Source organism: Aythya marila, assembly GCF_965140915.1.
Source record: "Aythya marila genome assembly, chromosome: 1".
In the NCBI taxonomy this organism is placed as follows: domain Eukaryota; kingdom Metazoa; phylum Chordata; class Aves; order Anseriformes; family Anatidae; genus Aythya; species Aythya marila.
Window position 1 is genome coordinate 75,536,932 of NC_139042.1, and position 16,479 is coordinate 75,553,410.

General features: G+C 34.6%; 1 protein-coding gene across 4 annotated transcripts in view; it reads right to left on the reverse strand.

Moving 5' to 3' along the window:
- Positions 1-11,045: 11,045 nt before the first annotated feature.
- The window catches only part of ANOS1 (anosmin 1), a 137,297-nt gene continuing 131,863 nt past the window's right edge, over positions 11,046-16,479 (reverse strand). For all 4 annotated transcript variants that reach the window (XM_082758162.1, XM_082758160.1, XM_082758161.1 and 1 more), the window contains one exon: positions 11,046-16,124. In XM_082758162.1, the coding sequence (XP_082614288.1) occupies positions 16,066-16,124 (59 nt within the window). In that variant the 3' untranslated portion in view covers positions 11,046-16,065. The remainder of the gene's footprint in view (positions 16,125-16,479) is intronic.

Sequence of the window (16,479 nt, forward strand, 5' to 3'; positions counted from 1 at the left end):
TCAGGAATGAGTACAGACCTGGTCCTCACATATTCAAAGCAGACTGAGCCCTTTGCCTGAAGACAAAATGAATTGTTCTTAGGACAGATGTGTATTTCAGTGGCTCTTAAGTGTTTGAAACCATATAAACTCTCTTCAGGCAAGGTTTTCTGTTACTTTATTTTCCTCACTATTACAGTACAGTTTCCAAATATTAAAATTTGACTTCATTAGTTATTCATCATCCTGCTTCTCACTGCAAGCCATTTCTAAATAGCTGAAAGTAAATAACACTTATTTACTCTTTCTTTTCTGTAGAATACCATACTCCAGATGTGCATGTACTTCATTCATATCATTGATCAGAGTTTCTGAACTCTGATCACCCTCCTTGCTCTTTATTTTTTCCACAGCCTTTCTTAAAAAGTAAGGTTCATTGTCAGAATAGTACTCCCACAGAAACATTGCTAGTGCCAAGTAGAAAGAAAAATGATTTTAATGTTGCATGTATGCTGAATGTCACATTCTTGTCTAAATAATTTAGTATAGTTTGCCTTCTTTTCTTTTGCAGCAATACAGTATCATTGGTTCATGGACAACCCATGAATTCAATTCTATTAGATGACTGCTTAGCTAACTGTCCCCCAATCTGTACTGTCCAGCAGATTGTTCTTGCTCTAGCAACATACTTTTTATTTATTCTTATTATCGTTATCCTTTTATAGTAAACGATGCCATTAATTTGAGATTATTTCAAATTCTAATAATTAAAATTTATTTTCCCTATCAAATCTGCAAATTTGAGAAGAATACTAATTCTTACCAGATGTCTTTCATCATCCAAAATGTCAATGATAACAGTACATAATCCTGGTCAGAGCAAGGTGAAGTACATTAGTACATTCATTTTTCTATATAAACATGCACCATTAGTAATTACTCTTTAAATATGTTTGTTGTTTTTTATTTTCAACAAATTCTGCATATTCTCTTTAATATTTTCATCTGAATAATATTTTTTTAAAATTTAATCCTAAGAGTAGGACTCAAAGTCAAAAGCCCTGCTAAATTCAAGATATGCAAAAATGTTCTTCCTTTCTATCTTAAAGGTTTATTAGTATGTTATATGAAAAAAATTACACGACTTTTACACAGTTTTGTCTTTGCTAATTTATGGTGGCCATTGCTTTGTTCTCTGTGTTATCTTCTAAGTTCTTACAGGTTGGACCTTGACTTTTTTTTCCATCCTTTACTAGGTTTCCTTCCTTTATAATTTTGCTAAACTGATTTTGTTCCCACATCCATCGTTACTGACCTGCACACAGACACTATGCTTCCTGTTGTATATTAGCAATGAACATCTTTCAAGTTAGTCAAGTTGCAAGCACATTTGGTATTGTTTCCTCTGTATCTTCTTTGGTATTATATCTTCTGTATAGTCATGTAAGTCTGTGTTTATCAAAGTTCTCTTTATGGAGAAAAAAAAAAAAAAAAAAAAGGACAGACCTTTTTAATACAGTTACCTGAGTTAACTGGACCTCAGCACCATGTAAGTGCTTCAGCTGACTAACAAGTAGCCAGCACAGATACAGATGTCCTCTCTGTAAAAATCTATCCTTAGTCCCTTAGTCAGGTGAGTTCTTGCCTAATTATTCTGCATTCTTTCTTTGGACTGTGTTTGAGAAGCAACTAGTGACTACCACCAAGTAATAATTAATTAAATAAGTAATTATTTACCGCTAAGTCCTGTGATTGGATTATTCTTATGTTCATCTCCATCCCCCTGACCATGATAGTGTTCATATTCATTTTCCTTTAATTCTGAGCAGTATGAAGAGGGATGTGAAAACTTACAGAAAATGTATGCTTTTTCATAATTTGGATCTCGAGTATATACACTCTTCATATTTAATAATAATTTCTTTTTCATTACTCTCCAACTTGACTTCTCTGAGCAAGTTATGTTCTTCAATATTTATGTTGTGACATGCAAATCATCCAACAAGTTTTTAATTAAGCAAATGTCAGTTGAAGCAAAATGTTAGCCATGTAATATAACCTTCAGTTCCTCCTACTTACTTCCTACATAATACAAGATCTTTTGGTGAACCAACACACCATTCTCCTTTTTGTCCCTCCTCTGACCTTATGGTAAATACCTCTGTTCTTGCTAATATTTAGACTTATGTTGAGGCCAGAATAGTTCATACTGATCTAGTGTGTTATTGTGAAACTGTCTCAGTAAATCAGTAAATTGATGAGAAAGAGAAATGCAGTTACTCTTTGTGCCATGGGGTTTATAGAACATTATCCCATGGTCAAGGCAGCTGACTTTCTGCTGGCAGCACCATCTGCTCACTCACATATTTATCTCCATGTCACATCTGTCCCTGAGCCTTGACCTTTGATCAGCAGAACTGACAAAAAAAGCCACCTGATCTCCTGACCCCTTCACCCCCTGATCACAAAGCCTTACAGTAGCTTTTAATCTGTGTAAACTCATTCCCAGTAGTATTATTAACACCCACATGGAACATGAGCAAGGAGTAGTATTCAGTGAAGAGCCTTGGCAACATTTCACTAACACCCAGCATTTGGGTTCTTTGGAGGCAGCATACCTCCCAGAATGTCAAAACTTGTCAGCAGATAGGTCTCACTGTCACTCTCATCACCACTGTCATTGAAAAATCATAATCTTCTCACAAAAGTGGTGTTACTTTTGTTTTTCATGCAACTCAGTCCTTTAAATTTTTAACTTCACGGAATTTGAAATTCCTCTTTTTCAACCCCTCTCTGCTACATTACTGTCACTGGTGTAAAATAATAATTTTTCTATTTACAGAGAAAAACTCAAAAGCATAAGTCCTAACTGACAAGAAACCAGAGTACAAATTAAAACAAAACAAAACAAACCCACATATTTCTTCTTTTTAGAGAGGCCTATGATTTTTAAAGTATGTACAAGTTTGGTAATTCAAGGGATCATTTTGCCAACCACAATTAAAAAAACAGTACAATAAAAGAATACAAACTTCCTTAGGGGTAATACACTCTTGTCTTAGCTAAACCTCTGACTGCATTCTTGCAATACTTCCTGAAATATATTTTCATAAACAGTGTATTTTTACAGTGTAAAGAATATGCACAAAGAGCAGCGAACTATCCCATAGACAAAGTCATACTTTTGAAACATTTTAAGGAACACCTAATCAAGGCACTCTTTTTGTGACAATGATTAGCTGCTGTGAGCTGCCTTTCCCTTTCTTTGTATTTATATCTAGAATGTTGGTGGAGGAGAATAAAATGTTAGGGAAAATGTCTAAAATGAAACCAAAACTATAAACATCTTATGTTGCCAATAGTGACCCATTCTGTAATAATAATAGTAATGATAATTATAATAATAATTGCTCATCTTAATAAAATTTTGTTATTGTTGCTGTTGTCAATTTTAGATCATTGGTGGGAAAAATAGCCTCATTTTGAAGAAGATTGACAATCAACCGTATCTTAGCTCTATGAAAGATTTCCCATAGATCACTTCTTGAATCATTTAGGAGAAGAGAACAAGATACTAAATATTGGAAAAAGAAAAGCTGTGAAGGACAAAGCATCTCATAATATACACAATTATTGTGAGGATGATATTGTGAGATGATATTGTTAGATCATCTCTATAAAAAGTAATGGTGATGTTATTCTTTAAAGCAATCTAGCAAAAGAAAGTTTAAAACCTAAAATGCATATTATGCCCACACAGAAGTCTTTTGTGTAGTCAGTGATCATGAAAAGGTAAAAACATTATAAATTTTACAGAGAACAAGAAGTACAAATTTGAGACCAAATAATACACTGCAGAGTGTTTAGTAATTGGAATTAAAAAAAAAAAAAATGTAGCTAGTAGTTGAATTTCCTGTTAAATGAGTGATGCAAAAGCATAACTGTCCAACTAAGGGAAAATTCAGGAATATTCAGGAATGCTGCAACTAATGGCAATGGCTTCCCAATATTGCACAGGCCTTTTTTTTTTTTTTTTTTTTTTTTTTAATTCCCTTGACACGTTAGAAACATATTTTGTGAATTAATGCTCTAGGATTTGCAGAAATATTATCTCCAGAAGTCTCTGACTGATTTAGTCGTTTCTTCATTGTTTCTATTTTTTTTTTAATTATTTCTAAGGATGGTTAAGTGATATGTGAGGGAGAAATAAGGACTTTTGTACCATATTCATTAATATTTTTACTCTTTACAGAATTGCAGAATCACAGAATTACCTCATTAAAATATTTCTTGTCTCCTTCTAGTTATTTTTGATGTTTTTCTTCCAACCGTGACCTTATTTTTTTATTTTTTTTTCTCCAAGTTCATGGATCTGATTATTTAAGGGAAAGCTAAATATTATCTTACCATGGGAAATTTTACTAGGAGAATGATAGCAGCCTGCCAGAGGCCAGAAGATTTCTTTGTTGTCTTTATGTTGCACTGTCTCCAAGCCAATGGCATAGCTATTGAATTTACTGGCAGACCCAGTACCTGACTGTACCTGGACCCACAGTGCAGCCAAGATGCAGAGCACACAGATACGCAGGGAGACCAGTGTTCACATCTGGCCTCCTTTTATTTCTGGCACCAAACCTCTCGTGGTCTATACTTACCAATCTTCATTTTCTCCTGCCCAAGTCTTTAAGAAATTTTTATTTAAGAAAGTCTTTAAGAAAGTTTTTAAGAAAGTTTTTTTAAGAAGGTCTTTAAGAAAGTTTTATTTTCTTATCTGTTGCTGTGGGTTCATTTAAAGTGTGACCATTTTTCTTGGTTCTGAGTCATCATGAAGTAACCATTTAGGGAGGAAGAAACACATTTTAGTTAATCTATAAGTATTTCAATACTTCCGCATTTAAGATGATAGTAACATATGCTTCACCATGTCTGGAAATGGCTTTCTTTCAGTTGAAGTGCAGCAAGTCATGTATTTAGGCTTGTCTTTAGAATACAAGGGCAACCTACTGATTTCAGAAATTTAAGCTTCAGAATATTTCAGAGTCACTGTTGCTAAAGCCTTAAAGCCTTATTATAAGGCTACTAAAAGACAGCGAACCACCTTTTTGTTATTATTATTTTATTATTATTATTATTTTTGTCTGAAGCTAACTGGTTCAGCAGGCAAAACTGGAAAATGATGATTGTGCAGAAATATTTTGTCCACATCACTTTCCATATAGTTATAACAGGAATTACCATAAAGTCTTCAGGTCTTGTCATTGCCTGTCTTCTTTTGTACAAAAATTGCCTCCTATTTTCAGTTTTTGACATCTACAGCAGGACTTTTAGTGAGATGACAAAGCTTTTGCTTAAAACTTTATGTCTTGCCAGAAGGAATGAGGATATAAGGCTCCAGATTTCCACTGTGATGTGCAATAAGCCTCCATGTGGGTTCAAGTCCTGCCTTTAGAAGGAATCCTCTCACCTTTTGACCAACATTCTGTGCAGCTCCTGTTTTTGGTAGCTCAGAACCTCATTACAGCAGATGCCCTCATAATGCATACAAGTGTATCCCGCTTATTTGCAGTCACTGCTGAAAAATCACACAGTGAATACTGCTTGAGGTACTCACCTCTAGCCAGTTGAAAAGTTACAGCCTCTGCATGCAGTGACAGTATTTGCCCTTTCCAGCTTGTGGGGCCTTCATTTATTCAGTTCTTTTGATCTGACAGTCCCTCTCCTTTCAGCAACTGTATCTGACAGTGATGAAACTCACAGAACTATCCCTAGATGATATGTTGGTGACCATCAAAGATGAAGTAGACTACAAACCTGCAGGGAAAGGACCATGTAAGGACCACCTACAGGGGAAGACTTAATTACTTAATACACATGTCAGTGTGTATTTCCCCAAGTGTATGGTAGCCCAATGGAAAAAAAAGAAGGAGAAGGGACAGTAGTGCATATGTTCACCATAGTGGTTAAAGAGTGAAGATTAGTGGAACACAGGGGTGTCCTCTCATCCAAGCCCAAACCGCATGTCTCAAAGCTTTGTTTAGACACTTCTTCACTGAGAGCAGCCCTGGTGAGAAGGACCTAGGGATGCTGGTTTATGAGAAACTCACCATGAGCTCGCAATGTGCACTTGCAACCCACAAAGCCAAGTGTATCCTAGGCTACATCAAAAGAAGCATGGCCAGCAGGTCAAGGGAGGTGATTCTCCCCCTTTGCTCTGCTCTTGTGAGACCCCAGAGGGAGTACCGCATTCAGCTCTGGGGCTCCCAGCAGTAGGAAGACATGGACCTGTTAGAGTGAGTCGAGGAGGGCCATGAGGATGATCGGAGGGCTGGAGCATCTCTCCTATGAAGACAGGCTGAGGGGGCTGGGGTTGTTCAGCCTGGAGAAGGCAGGGCTCCAAGGAAACATTATAGCAACCTTCCAATACCTAAAGGGGGCCTACAGGAAAGCTGGGGAGGGACTCTTTGTCAGGGAGCATAGCGATAAGACAAGGTGTAATGACTTTAAAGTAATAGAGGGGAGATTTAGATTAGATTTAAAGAAGAAATTCTTTACTGAGACACTGAGGTGTCTTTACTGAGGTGAGGCACTGGGACAGGTTTCCCAGAGAAGCTGAGAATGTCCCACCACTGGAAGTGTTCAAAGCCAGGTTGGATGGGGCTTTGAACAACCTGATTTAGTGGAAGGTGTCCCTGCCCACAGCAGGGGGGTTGGAACTGGATGGTTTTGGGGTCCCTTCCAACCCAATCCACTCCATGATTCTATGATTCTATGATTCTATGATTCTATGATTCCATGGATCCTCTTCATCTTGAAGGAGCTGAGCTCCCTCTGAAATAAGAACCAGAAGTAGACACTAAACCCTGTCAGAGCAGCAGGCGGTGTTGGTCCCAGATAGTACCCCAGCTACAGTGATGCTTCTCATTGAGGTCCCAGTTTCTATTCTGCATCAGTAGATGTCTGGGCTAATAAAGCAAAGCAAAGTATTTCTACAAGTCTTCCACAAGCCAAAGTTCAATGGAAGTCTATGTGGATTGCAGCAGGAGGCCCTTTCAGCCAGATTTCTTTGCAGCTAGTCCACCCTCACCTGTTCCCATCAGAAAGGTAGAATACTGGAGGTGTGAGGTGTTCCTCTCTCCCCTTGCTGTGGACATAGGAGCTCAGGACCTTTTGCTTCAACAGCAGGGTTGAACCCCTGACTAGCATGGCTCACCCTGACTCATTTGTTCCTTATTTTGTCCAGGCTGCGCTTGTGAAGCCATTTACACACCCTCTCTTCCAGCTCAGGGACCCAAGGACCCCAGGTCCACCCAGATCAATGAGCACTTAAGTGCTGAATCCTTTCTTTCCTGCTCACCATACACTTATATGGTGGGATGAGAAGCCTTTTCCATTAGAAGCATTTCCATTGAAGGCACGTTTTTATTTTCTCCAGGCTGCTGCGCCCTCTACCTCTGCCAACCCCCAGCACAGGGGTTTGAGTATTTGCAGCACCAGCACAGCTGGTCAGGTAACAGCTATCCTTTGCCACAGCATCTGGCCTGCTCAGCTCAGCTCAGCTCAGCTCAGCTCTCCCAGAGCCCTTGGTGGTTTCCCCAAAAGCTCGTACCCTGCTCGGGGTGAAACATTATCTGACCAGGAAAGATTCAAGGCAACAACCCACAGCATTCAAAAGAATCAACACAAATGGGCCACAGCTATTGTCAATAACTATTTGTTTAATGTTAGTAAGGTAAATTACCACTCGAAATCCCAACTCATTCAATTTTACAAGCTACACAACTTGTACAAAGTCTTGTGAGGTAAGTAATGTCTTACAACATAAAGATACATTGAGAAGCTGGTTTCATTTTCTGCAGTCTTTCAATTTCCTAGGGGCAGTGTAAGAAGAGTTTCCTCCCAAATCTACTGAGAATAAAAAAAAACCTATATTCCCTCAAAGGAATATTTTGCAATTTTTTGGTAATTTGACGCATAATCAAAATTGTTTATGCCATGTGTTTTTCCACATGCAATTTCCTTGAAAGTTAAGATGTCACTATTTGCCTTATTGTTGTTTCAAAAGTAATTAGTAAGAGAGGATGTACAATCTCTATCTTTGATGATATATTATTCATGGTGTCCCAATAAATATACATATGTTTTTTTTTTAAATTAGGAAGACTTTTTCAGTCAAAGGTTGAATTTCAGAAAGTGAGAGAACCCCGAACTGAAGTGTTCACCCAATTGAATCATATTGTTCTATGCAAGTGTGTTGGTAAGTGATTCTGAGCATGATATTAGGTAAATAATACTTTTTCAATTACATTTACATAAATAAAATGATTTCTTTCTTGTTGTTAGTTCCACTTATGTTATGAAGCTACTTACAAAATTTACAAAATCACCTGAAAAGAACATGTGGGATCACCTTATGATTTTGTTAAGGTATCAAGTACCCTCTGTTAGTGACAACAAAGAAAACATAATTTAAATTGTGTATAATTTTGATATTATCCAATTACAGAAGTTAATGCTGTTCCTTCTACATCTCTCTCCAAACCTCTGGTATTCATCCACATCTCCTATTCTGTCAGTGAATGGGAATCTGTTTGTGCTCAGACTAAGTAATATATTTAGCTAACCTGAAAACAATTTATTGTCTTAGCAGCATTTATTAATCTACAAATATGAGTGATACCTATCAGTTTAATATACTCCTGTGTGCTTGCTACAATTTCCTGTAGTTAGCATGCCTGTTATTTAAATACACTAAGGTTTCCTGAAATACAGTTTGTCCAAAACTATATTATGTAGATAGTAATTTCAACAAGATACAACCACAGATATTTTACATATCTAAAAGTAATGTTATTTTGTTCACAAGGGACACTTTATTGAAATCAGCTCTAAATACATAAACACATTATTTCAGTGACTTTGTTTATTGTAAAGATACCACAAATCTCAATCTTCACAGCAATGACCGGTGACGAGAAATAAGCTATGAATACATCTTGTATGTTCATGATAAATAAATGAGGCAAGTTCTCAACCTGAACATACATATAAAAAAAAGCAATGAATAGTGATCCATTATAAAATAAAACAGAACAAAATAGAAGATGTCAAGACAAAAATACGAATTTAATACAATCTTCAAATAAATGAGGAAAAAAAAAAAAAAAAAAGCAGGAATCATTCACTGGTGCATCATAATAGCTTTAAGTTACTGTATACGTCTGGTAACTCATCCACTAATGAAGCTATTTAATCAGATTCTTTGTGATAAGAGGTATTAGAAAAAATGTCTGCAATCCACTCAAAGCAAGAAGAATGTGTGACTCTTCATGGTCTTCATTATGATTCAATGAATATCACACAAAAGGCACAGCTGTCCCAAAGGGCTCTCTCATAATCCAATAGCAAGTTTTGGCTTATTTTTTTTTTGTTGTTGTTTTGTTTTGTTTTTTGGTTATTTTTGTTTCAAATTTTGCTTTTTGTTTCTTGTACATAGTCTTATGAGACTAATTGATGTTGGCTTGAAGATATGTTTACCAAAAACCTGGAATATAAATAAACTTTACAGCACAGCTCAAAAAATAAATTTAAAAGGTTAATTTGTATGTTTGCAGACAACTACTAACACTGGAAATTGGATGAATACATAAGACGTGTGTGTGTCCTTCACTTTTTTGTGTGTGTTTGTGGTGGGGTGAAGTCTATTCATTCCCCTACCTTCCACTTAGAAATGGCAGGGTGGAAATTACAGCTTATCACTCTACAACTAATAACAACTACGCAGCCTGAACCACTTAAATCAGGTAACATTTTCTAAATAAAATTATAAAAGTATGAGTAATGTGCTGGCTAATCAGTTCTAACTACAAATAGAGAGTTAGCCATTTTTGAACCAATTACAAATATACTACTGGACAGCTTGTGAAAAAGACAAGCAAGAACTATTATTTGGTGTATAAATATATTTGCACACAAACATAAAGAGATTTGTGTTCAGCACATTTTCCTAACTCTCCTGAAAAATGGCAGTCCAATCATTCCAAAGTTTATATCCTTTTAAGAAGAGACCTCCTGAATGAAGCTTATTATTAAATAACATGAATAAATTACCATCAAAGGTGAGGAACTGGGTACAGCAAGCGTTCATTAATTCTTTGGTTTCTGACCCACAAAACAATCTCAGTAAATGCTTATAGTAAGGTGTATATTAAATATTAATCTATACTGCTACCAGCACTTTCAGTAGAAGCAGGAACGCTATTATGCACAATCTAAAGGGGGACATCACAGACATTTCTGTTGAACCACATCCCCTTCAGGCCTGCAGGAGTCTTTCGCATATATTTAAAAACCATGTGTTCGATGATCTCCCTTGTTTGCTTTTATCCTTACAGGTGCTGCATTGTCACTGGCAGGCTCAGCCAGAGTTTTGGCTCAAGGCCTTTCTCAAGGAGGCTGGCATACCAATAACAAGTGTTGTATTGACGACAATACAACACCTGTCAGAGGAAAACAGAAGTATGGAGGATTTTATTTTTATATATATATATATAAAATATATATTTTTTTCTTATATATATATTTATATATTTATATATATATTATATATATATAAAAAAAAAGAACCAAGTTGCACTGAAGCACAAAGTACAAAACCCAAAATCAAAATGATCAATACTGATCAATATATACCAAATATGCTTTATTTCATATGATTGACATAATCCAGTCATCATCTTTTCTAATTCAGTGTTGAATAGAACATTTATTTGAAGTTATGAAAGGGGAAAAAGAAAAAGAATGACAGTGCATAGAACACTTCATTTATGTATTATGACAACTTACCTACCCACAGTGATATATAACTCCTATAAGGGTTTACCATACCACACTGGTGAAATACAACTTGGAGAGGAATTTAATTATAAGGGTTTATGCTAAACATTGTCCATTTATGTAAAATGAAAAACAAACAATAAAAATCCTAAACAATTATTCTACTGAGAAAGTAATTAGGAAAATTTGGAGTTTATGCTCAAGTTAACAAAAACTAAATGTTTATTAAGTAATTTGAGAGTACGTGAAAGGCACACCTGCTAAGAGATTTACCAAAAACATTGCATTTGAAAATGATAGCACATCTATGACAATTTGAAACAAATGTTGTTGTAAGACAGATATTTATATTTATTAAAAATATATCATTTAAATCATGGGATACTGCACTTTTAAATATAAAATATTCCAGATCTGGTGTACACAAAGATTTCACCATGATTTTCAATCACAAAAATCTTGACTTGCAGGATCAGGCTACTGACATAGATCTAGAAACATTTTAATTATTTGAAATTAGTATTACAAAGGGTTACTAAAACTCCATTGAGTACTATCTCATGGAAACAAGGGAAAAGAAGACAAAATCTTGAGTCTGATTTTTTACTTTAAGATTTGCTTTTCAACATAAAATACTTAAATGATACCTAAATTTATCTTCAGATGATTTTGATCACTTTCTAAAGAAAATAAAATGCAGTAGCAAACAGCAAGGATAAAATGTTATGATTACATGTACAATGAAATGTAGAGTACCAATGGTACTCTGATTTTTATTCAATAACACTTTATCTCCCACTTTAAAAAAAAAAAAAAGAAAAAAAAATGTTTAAATCCTGTATGGAGAAGATAATGTAGCAAGACTTCAGTGTAGGACAGTTTATTACCTAAACAGTATATACAAGTTCTAAACATGAAAATAATGAGTAAAAGAAATCAGGCTCTATTTATATTTACATTTTTTTTTTTTACAAATTGTTTATACAAATTGTTTTCATTCTCTAAATAAATGGACAGACACGTAAGACCAATTATTATTTTTTTTTTGTATTACATACATAAATAAATACTGACTTTAAATGACTGTTATATGAACATAATTTCTACAGCCAATTTGGGTAACAGATAAACAGTTCTGTTACAACTCTACTACAATATAATTAGGTAAAAAGAAAACATTTTACATAGAGAGCTCTGTTAATAACTTTGTAAATTGTACCTTACTAATATACTCAGTAGAGGTAATACAGTCGTTACATTTCATGCCCACAACTGAACAATGAGTTTTGGCATGCAAAAGTATATATAATCATCAACATCTGCAGGTATTCATTTACATTTTTTAAATAGAGGGTTTTCTTAATTATTTTAAACTACATGCAACAGCCTATTAGCATCATATTCCTGGTTACAATGCACAAGTTTGCATAATATTATTTTTAGTAATTGATGTTCACAGGTACTGATCAAAAGGGTAGGAATATACCTGGCACATAGTATAAGAAAATTAATTAATAAATAAGTCAATATCACAACTACATTTACATATACACAAGACAAAAATAAAAATTTTTATGGTGTTGTACATAGAATTTAGAACTGTCTGGGTCCAATACTTTGTTCCATAAGGCCCTAATTTAAGAGAGTATTCAATTCTGACATCCATAATTTATTTAAGATATCACTAAAGCTCACTCTCTACTGTACACTCAAAAGTATACATCCATCCAACTGACATCTGTGCGAATAGACGTTCTCTTTTCTGCATACCCTCCTGAATAAGAGCCGGCTTATCTGAAACTCACCCTGACTCCAGTAGGGAGTATGGAGATGAAATTATTGTTGAATGAATTTACTCAATATTTAGGTTTCTATATGCTTCTGCTAATATAAATGGTAAATTTCCCACTCGTATTAACAATGAGTATTTCTTTGATTTTATGTGTGATCATGCCAAACATCAATATCATTATTAGTATTGCCATACCTCAATTCTTTCTGAAGCCACTAAGTTGAGGATGTGCAGCATTTCAGAAGTAAGACCTCTTATTTACTGTCCATGTGCTGTATTCTTAATGAATGTTCAAGATGTTACATACAGCACAATTTTTTTCTTATTTGAATTTCCCCTACTCTATACACTACTTAAAAACCATGTTACAACAAGAACACACCATTGTATGTGATTCCATGAAAAATCATTGGTGAACAAAAAAAAAATCAATTTCACAAAGCAGCTAGCAAAAATGGCATAGTCTCATAATTCTTTCAGAAATAAAGATAAACATAATGCATCCAGAAGTGAACTGACAAATCCATCAGAACCGTACACAGAAAATAATACATTAGTGTAAAGGTGCAGAGTATTTAAAAGCATCCCGATATCTATATTAATTCTGTATTATGCAACATCATTAGAGAAAATAAATCATTAAGTAGTGAATCACGCAGTGAATTACAAGTCTATTGATGAATTAAATGTATAATGTGATTTAGGCCCGTAAATTAGGACAACACCCTGTACAATTCAGCAAACAAGGCTTTATGAGTTAGGCACCAGAAACTGCAAATTGGTACTGCTAGATTCAAAGAATAATTGGGAAAGCATTTGTAGTTTCAAATTTAACATCCATGCATGATCTTGGTAGATTTATTATTTTTTATTTTTGATTTGGAGGATCACTTGAAAGGTGAGTTGATAAACTCATTTGTAGAAGGATAAAAATGACTTTACATCTTTGTAAAACAGACTCTGTATAATGCACTTGCTCAATACAATTCTACTTTATCAAATACATATTTATTTTTTTGGGATGGGCAAAATCTAATTTAGAAGGAAAGCATACTCCATGTTCTTTAACATTAACTGCTACTTTTAAAAATTGAATGTTTCAAATAAATTGACATAAGCAAGCAAAAGAACAAGGCTTCCACTCAACAATTAAGACTAAGGATATGGTCACTCAGGGCTGCTAACTTCCAGTTTGATCTCCAAACTAGGTCTGGCCTCATTGTAATAACGACTGACATCCATGTTCTATGCTTTACCAATGTCACTATGAATGCTACATAATTTCATTAACATTAATCAAGTCACTACAGAATTGCTCCAGCATAACTGGAATAGACTCTAACGTAAAGGTTTGAACAGAAGTTTTTAAGGCAGCCTGAGTACTTGCCCTGATCCCACAGAAAACTACTCTCAGAAAACAAGATACCTTCTATCCTTACTTTATATAGCCTAAACATCAAAGCAGTGCTGCACTGTGCTGCAGTTCAAACCATATTTTTTTTTTCTTTGTAAAGTCTTGTATGCATTACACATTCTTACAGATTCCCAAAATCTCTGAAACTCTGGCCATCTTCCAAAATTGAAATAAATATTACATTACAGATTTTATGAAGAAGAGTTTATCTGTTATTTGTTAATGTATTTTGGAAAAGATAAGGTGACAGACCAGCAGAAGAAGGAATTAAAATTACCATTGCTTTTAATATTTTTTAAACAACTGTTAAAGGCTCAAATCTCATGGCAATTGAAATTTTCTGTAAAAGTCTTTTGTCACTGAGTGCACATCAAAAAAGACAACAGGCAAAGTAGAAAGAGAATGGGGAAAAAAAAAAAAAGTACTTTAATAGCAAAGGTAGAAATATAAGGTAGAAATATAAAAGGTAGATATATAGAAAAACTGGAATGACCAAGTGATCAGAAATTAATTCAGTTTCCTTCACCCTCAGTGTTGTCAACCCACATTCACCAAAACTATAAACTTCAGTAGAGACAAATTATATGTGATTATTTTGTGAATGTCCTACAATGATAAATACAAATGTGATCCTCAGTTTCAGGCATGCAGTTCTTTTATCCATATTTTATCCAATTTGTAATCAAGAGAAGGAAAATACTAATGCCACTAATGTCTGAACATTAGATTTTGATTGTATTTGTATAGAAGATTGTTGGCAGATACTTTACTCCTTCTTGATAATAAATCCAAGTAGTTTCTGTTTACTATCAAGGATGTCTCTTTGTGTAGCGAATTACTCAGTTTATATTGTACAATAAAGGCAGCATGTATTCCCTTATGGTTAAAAAGGGCACCCTTTTGTCTGAATTTGAAAAATGCATTCAAATAAACTATAAGCCAATGCTTTCCAAATGCTTGAGTATTGTTATGCAACTCTTCTGTAAGCAGAATAGCATGGAGCTAACATACCCATCCCTCTGTTCAAAAGATCCATGGGGAAAAGAGACATACATCAAAAGAAAGAGAAGCCAAAAAAGTAGCTCTACAGCTACTTGAATAATAAATGTACCCCAGAATTTCCATTTTTAAGATGTGAATGTTAACTAATAAGACTTTTAGCTAGAAAAATCAACATTTCTTCTTAAGATAATAACCCCTCCCCCCCCCAAAAAAAGTGTGATAGTGGGATTTTAAAGGTCATTCTTATAAATTAATACAATTATCAATTAATTGTATTAATCACAATTAATTGTCAACAATTGTACTAACTGTCATCTGTTTCTTTATAATGAATAGTACATCTACCCTGTATATATCTTAACTATTACCTATAATAATAGAAGATCTCCATACTGAAACATTACTTTGGAAGAGGTGGCTGACTATGCAAATGTATCATATCTCTCCTCTGCAGTGATACTGCAGTTATTAAATATTGACTATTTAAAGGTTTCTGTTTCTGCTACTTGTTTTACTTATGTCCTTATTTCAGACAAGTGGAGACCTTTAACAGCAAAATACTCTAGGACTTGAACTGGTAAGAGGGCTTTAAGTAAAATAGATCAATTAAAAATGTTAATGACAACATGGCCTCCAGTGTTCAAAGGTATGTATGTATCACAGGACAACCTTTTATATATTAACATTGAAGTCACTAAGAGAAAAAGCTGTATACACCACACTGTTTCAATCTAATTCAAACATAGAAATACAAAAACATTATAATAAACACACTTTGATTTTCTCTCAGGTGTTGAGTTCGATGCAATCTTCAATTTGTTGAATAGTAGTGGTACTGAAATTTTACTTGCTGTATGCTTCATCCTTGTCTTGGTGCAAATACAATTCTTGATTACTAAACTACATAGAGTTGATACAGATTGTACAGCATGGTAACTTCCACTGGAAAACTGTATTCATTGCTCCTACAGATGTGCCTTTTCCTAGCCTCCATTTGGGAGCTCAGTTTTTCCTCTCACTTATTTATATAATCATCTGAAACAGTTTAATATTTCTCTGGGGGTGGCTTATAGTGGTGTGGATGATGTTGCTTCAGATGAGGTCCTAAACAAAAGGATAAGAAAGTACGCACATATCAAACCCTAAATCATACAATCATTTACCAGATTCTCCTGTAAAGGCCTCTTGAGGCCTCCAGCTTGCAAGCCTTCAGCTTTTAAGTGAACTGCCTGTTCTGACAACTAGGTGCATATTCAGTCCAGACAACTTTAGTGGAATAATTCACTGTAATTTTCGCTGGGCTTCACAACACTGAATTGTGTCTTTCCACAAGTTGTTGAATTTGAAAAGTTCAAGCATTTTCAAATGCTTGTAACGGCCATTAAGAGGTTTGCACAGCTTTAGAAATATGGTCATACTATAGCCATATTCAACTGAATGCATCTCAGAAAAGTCTAAT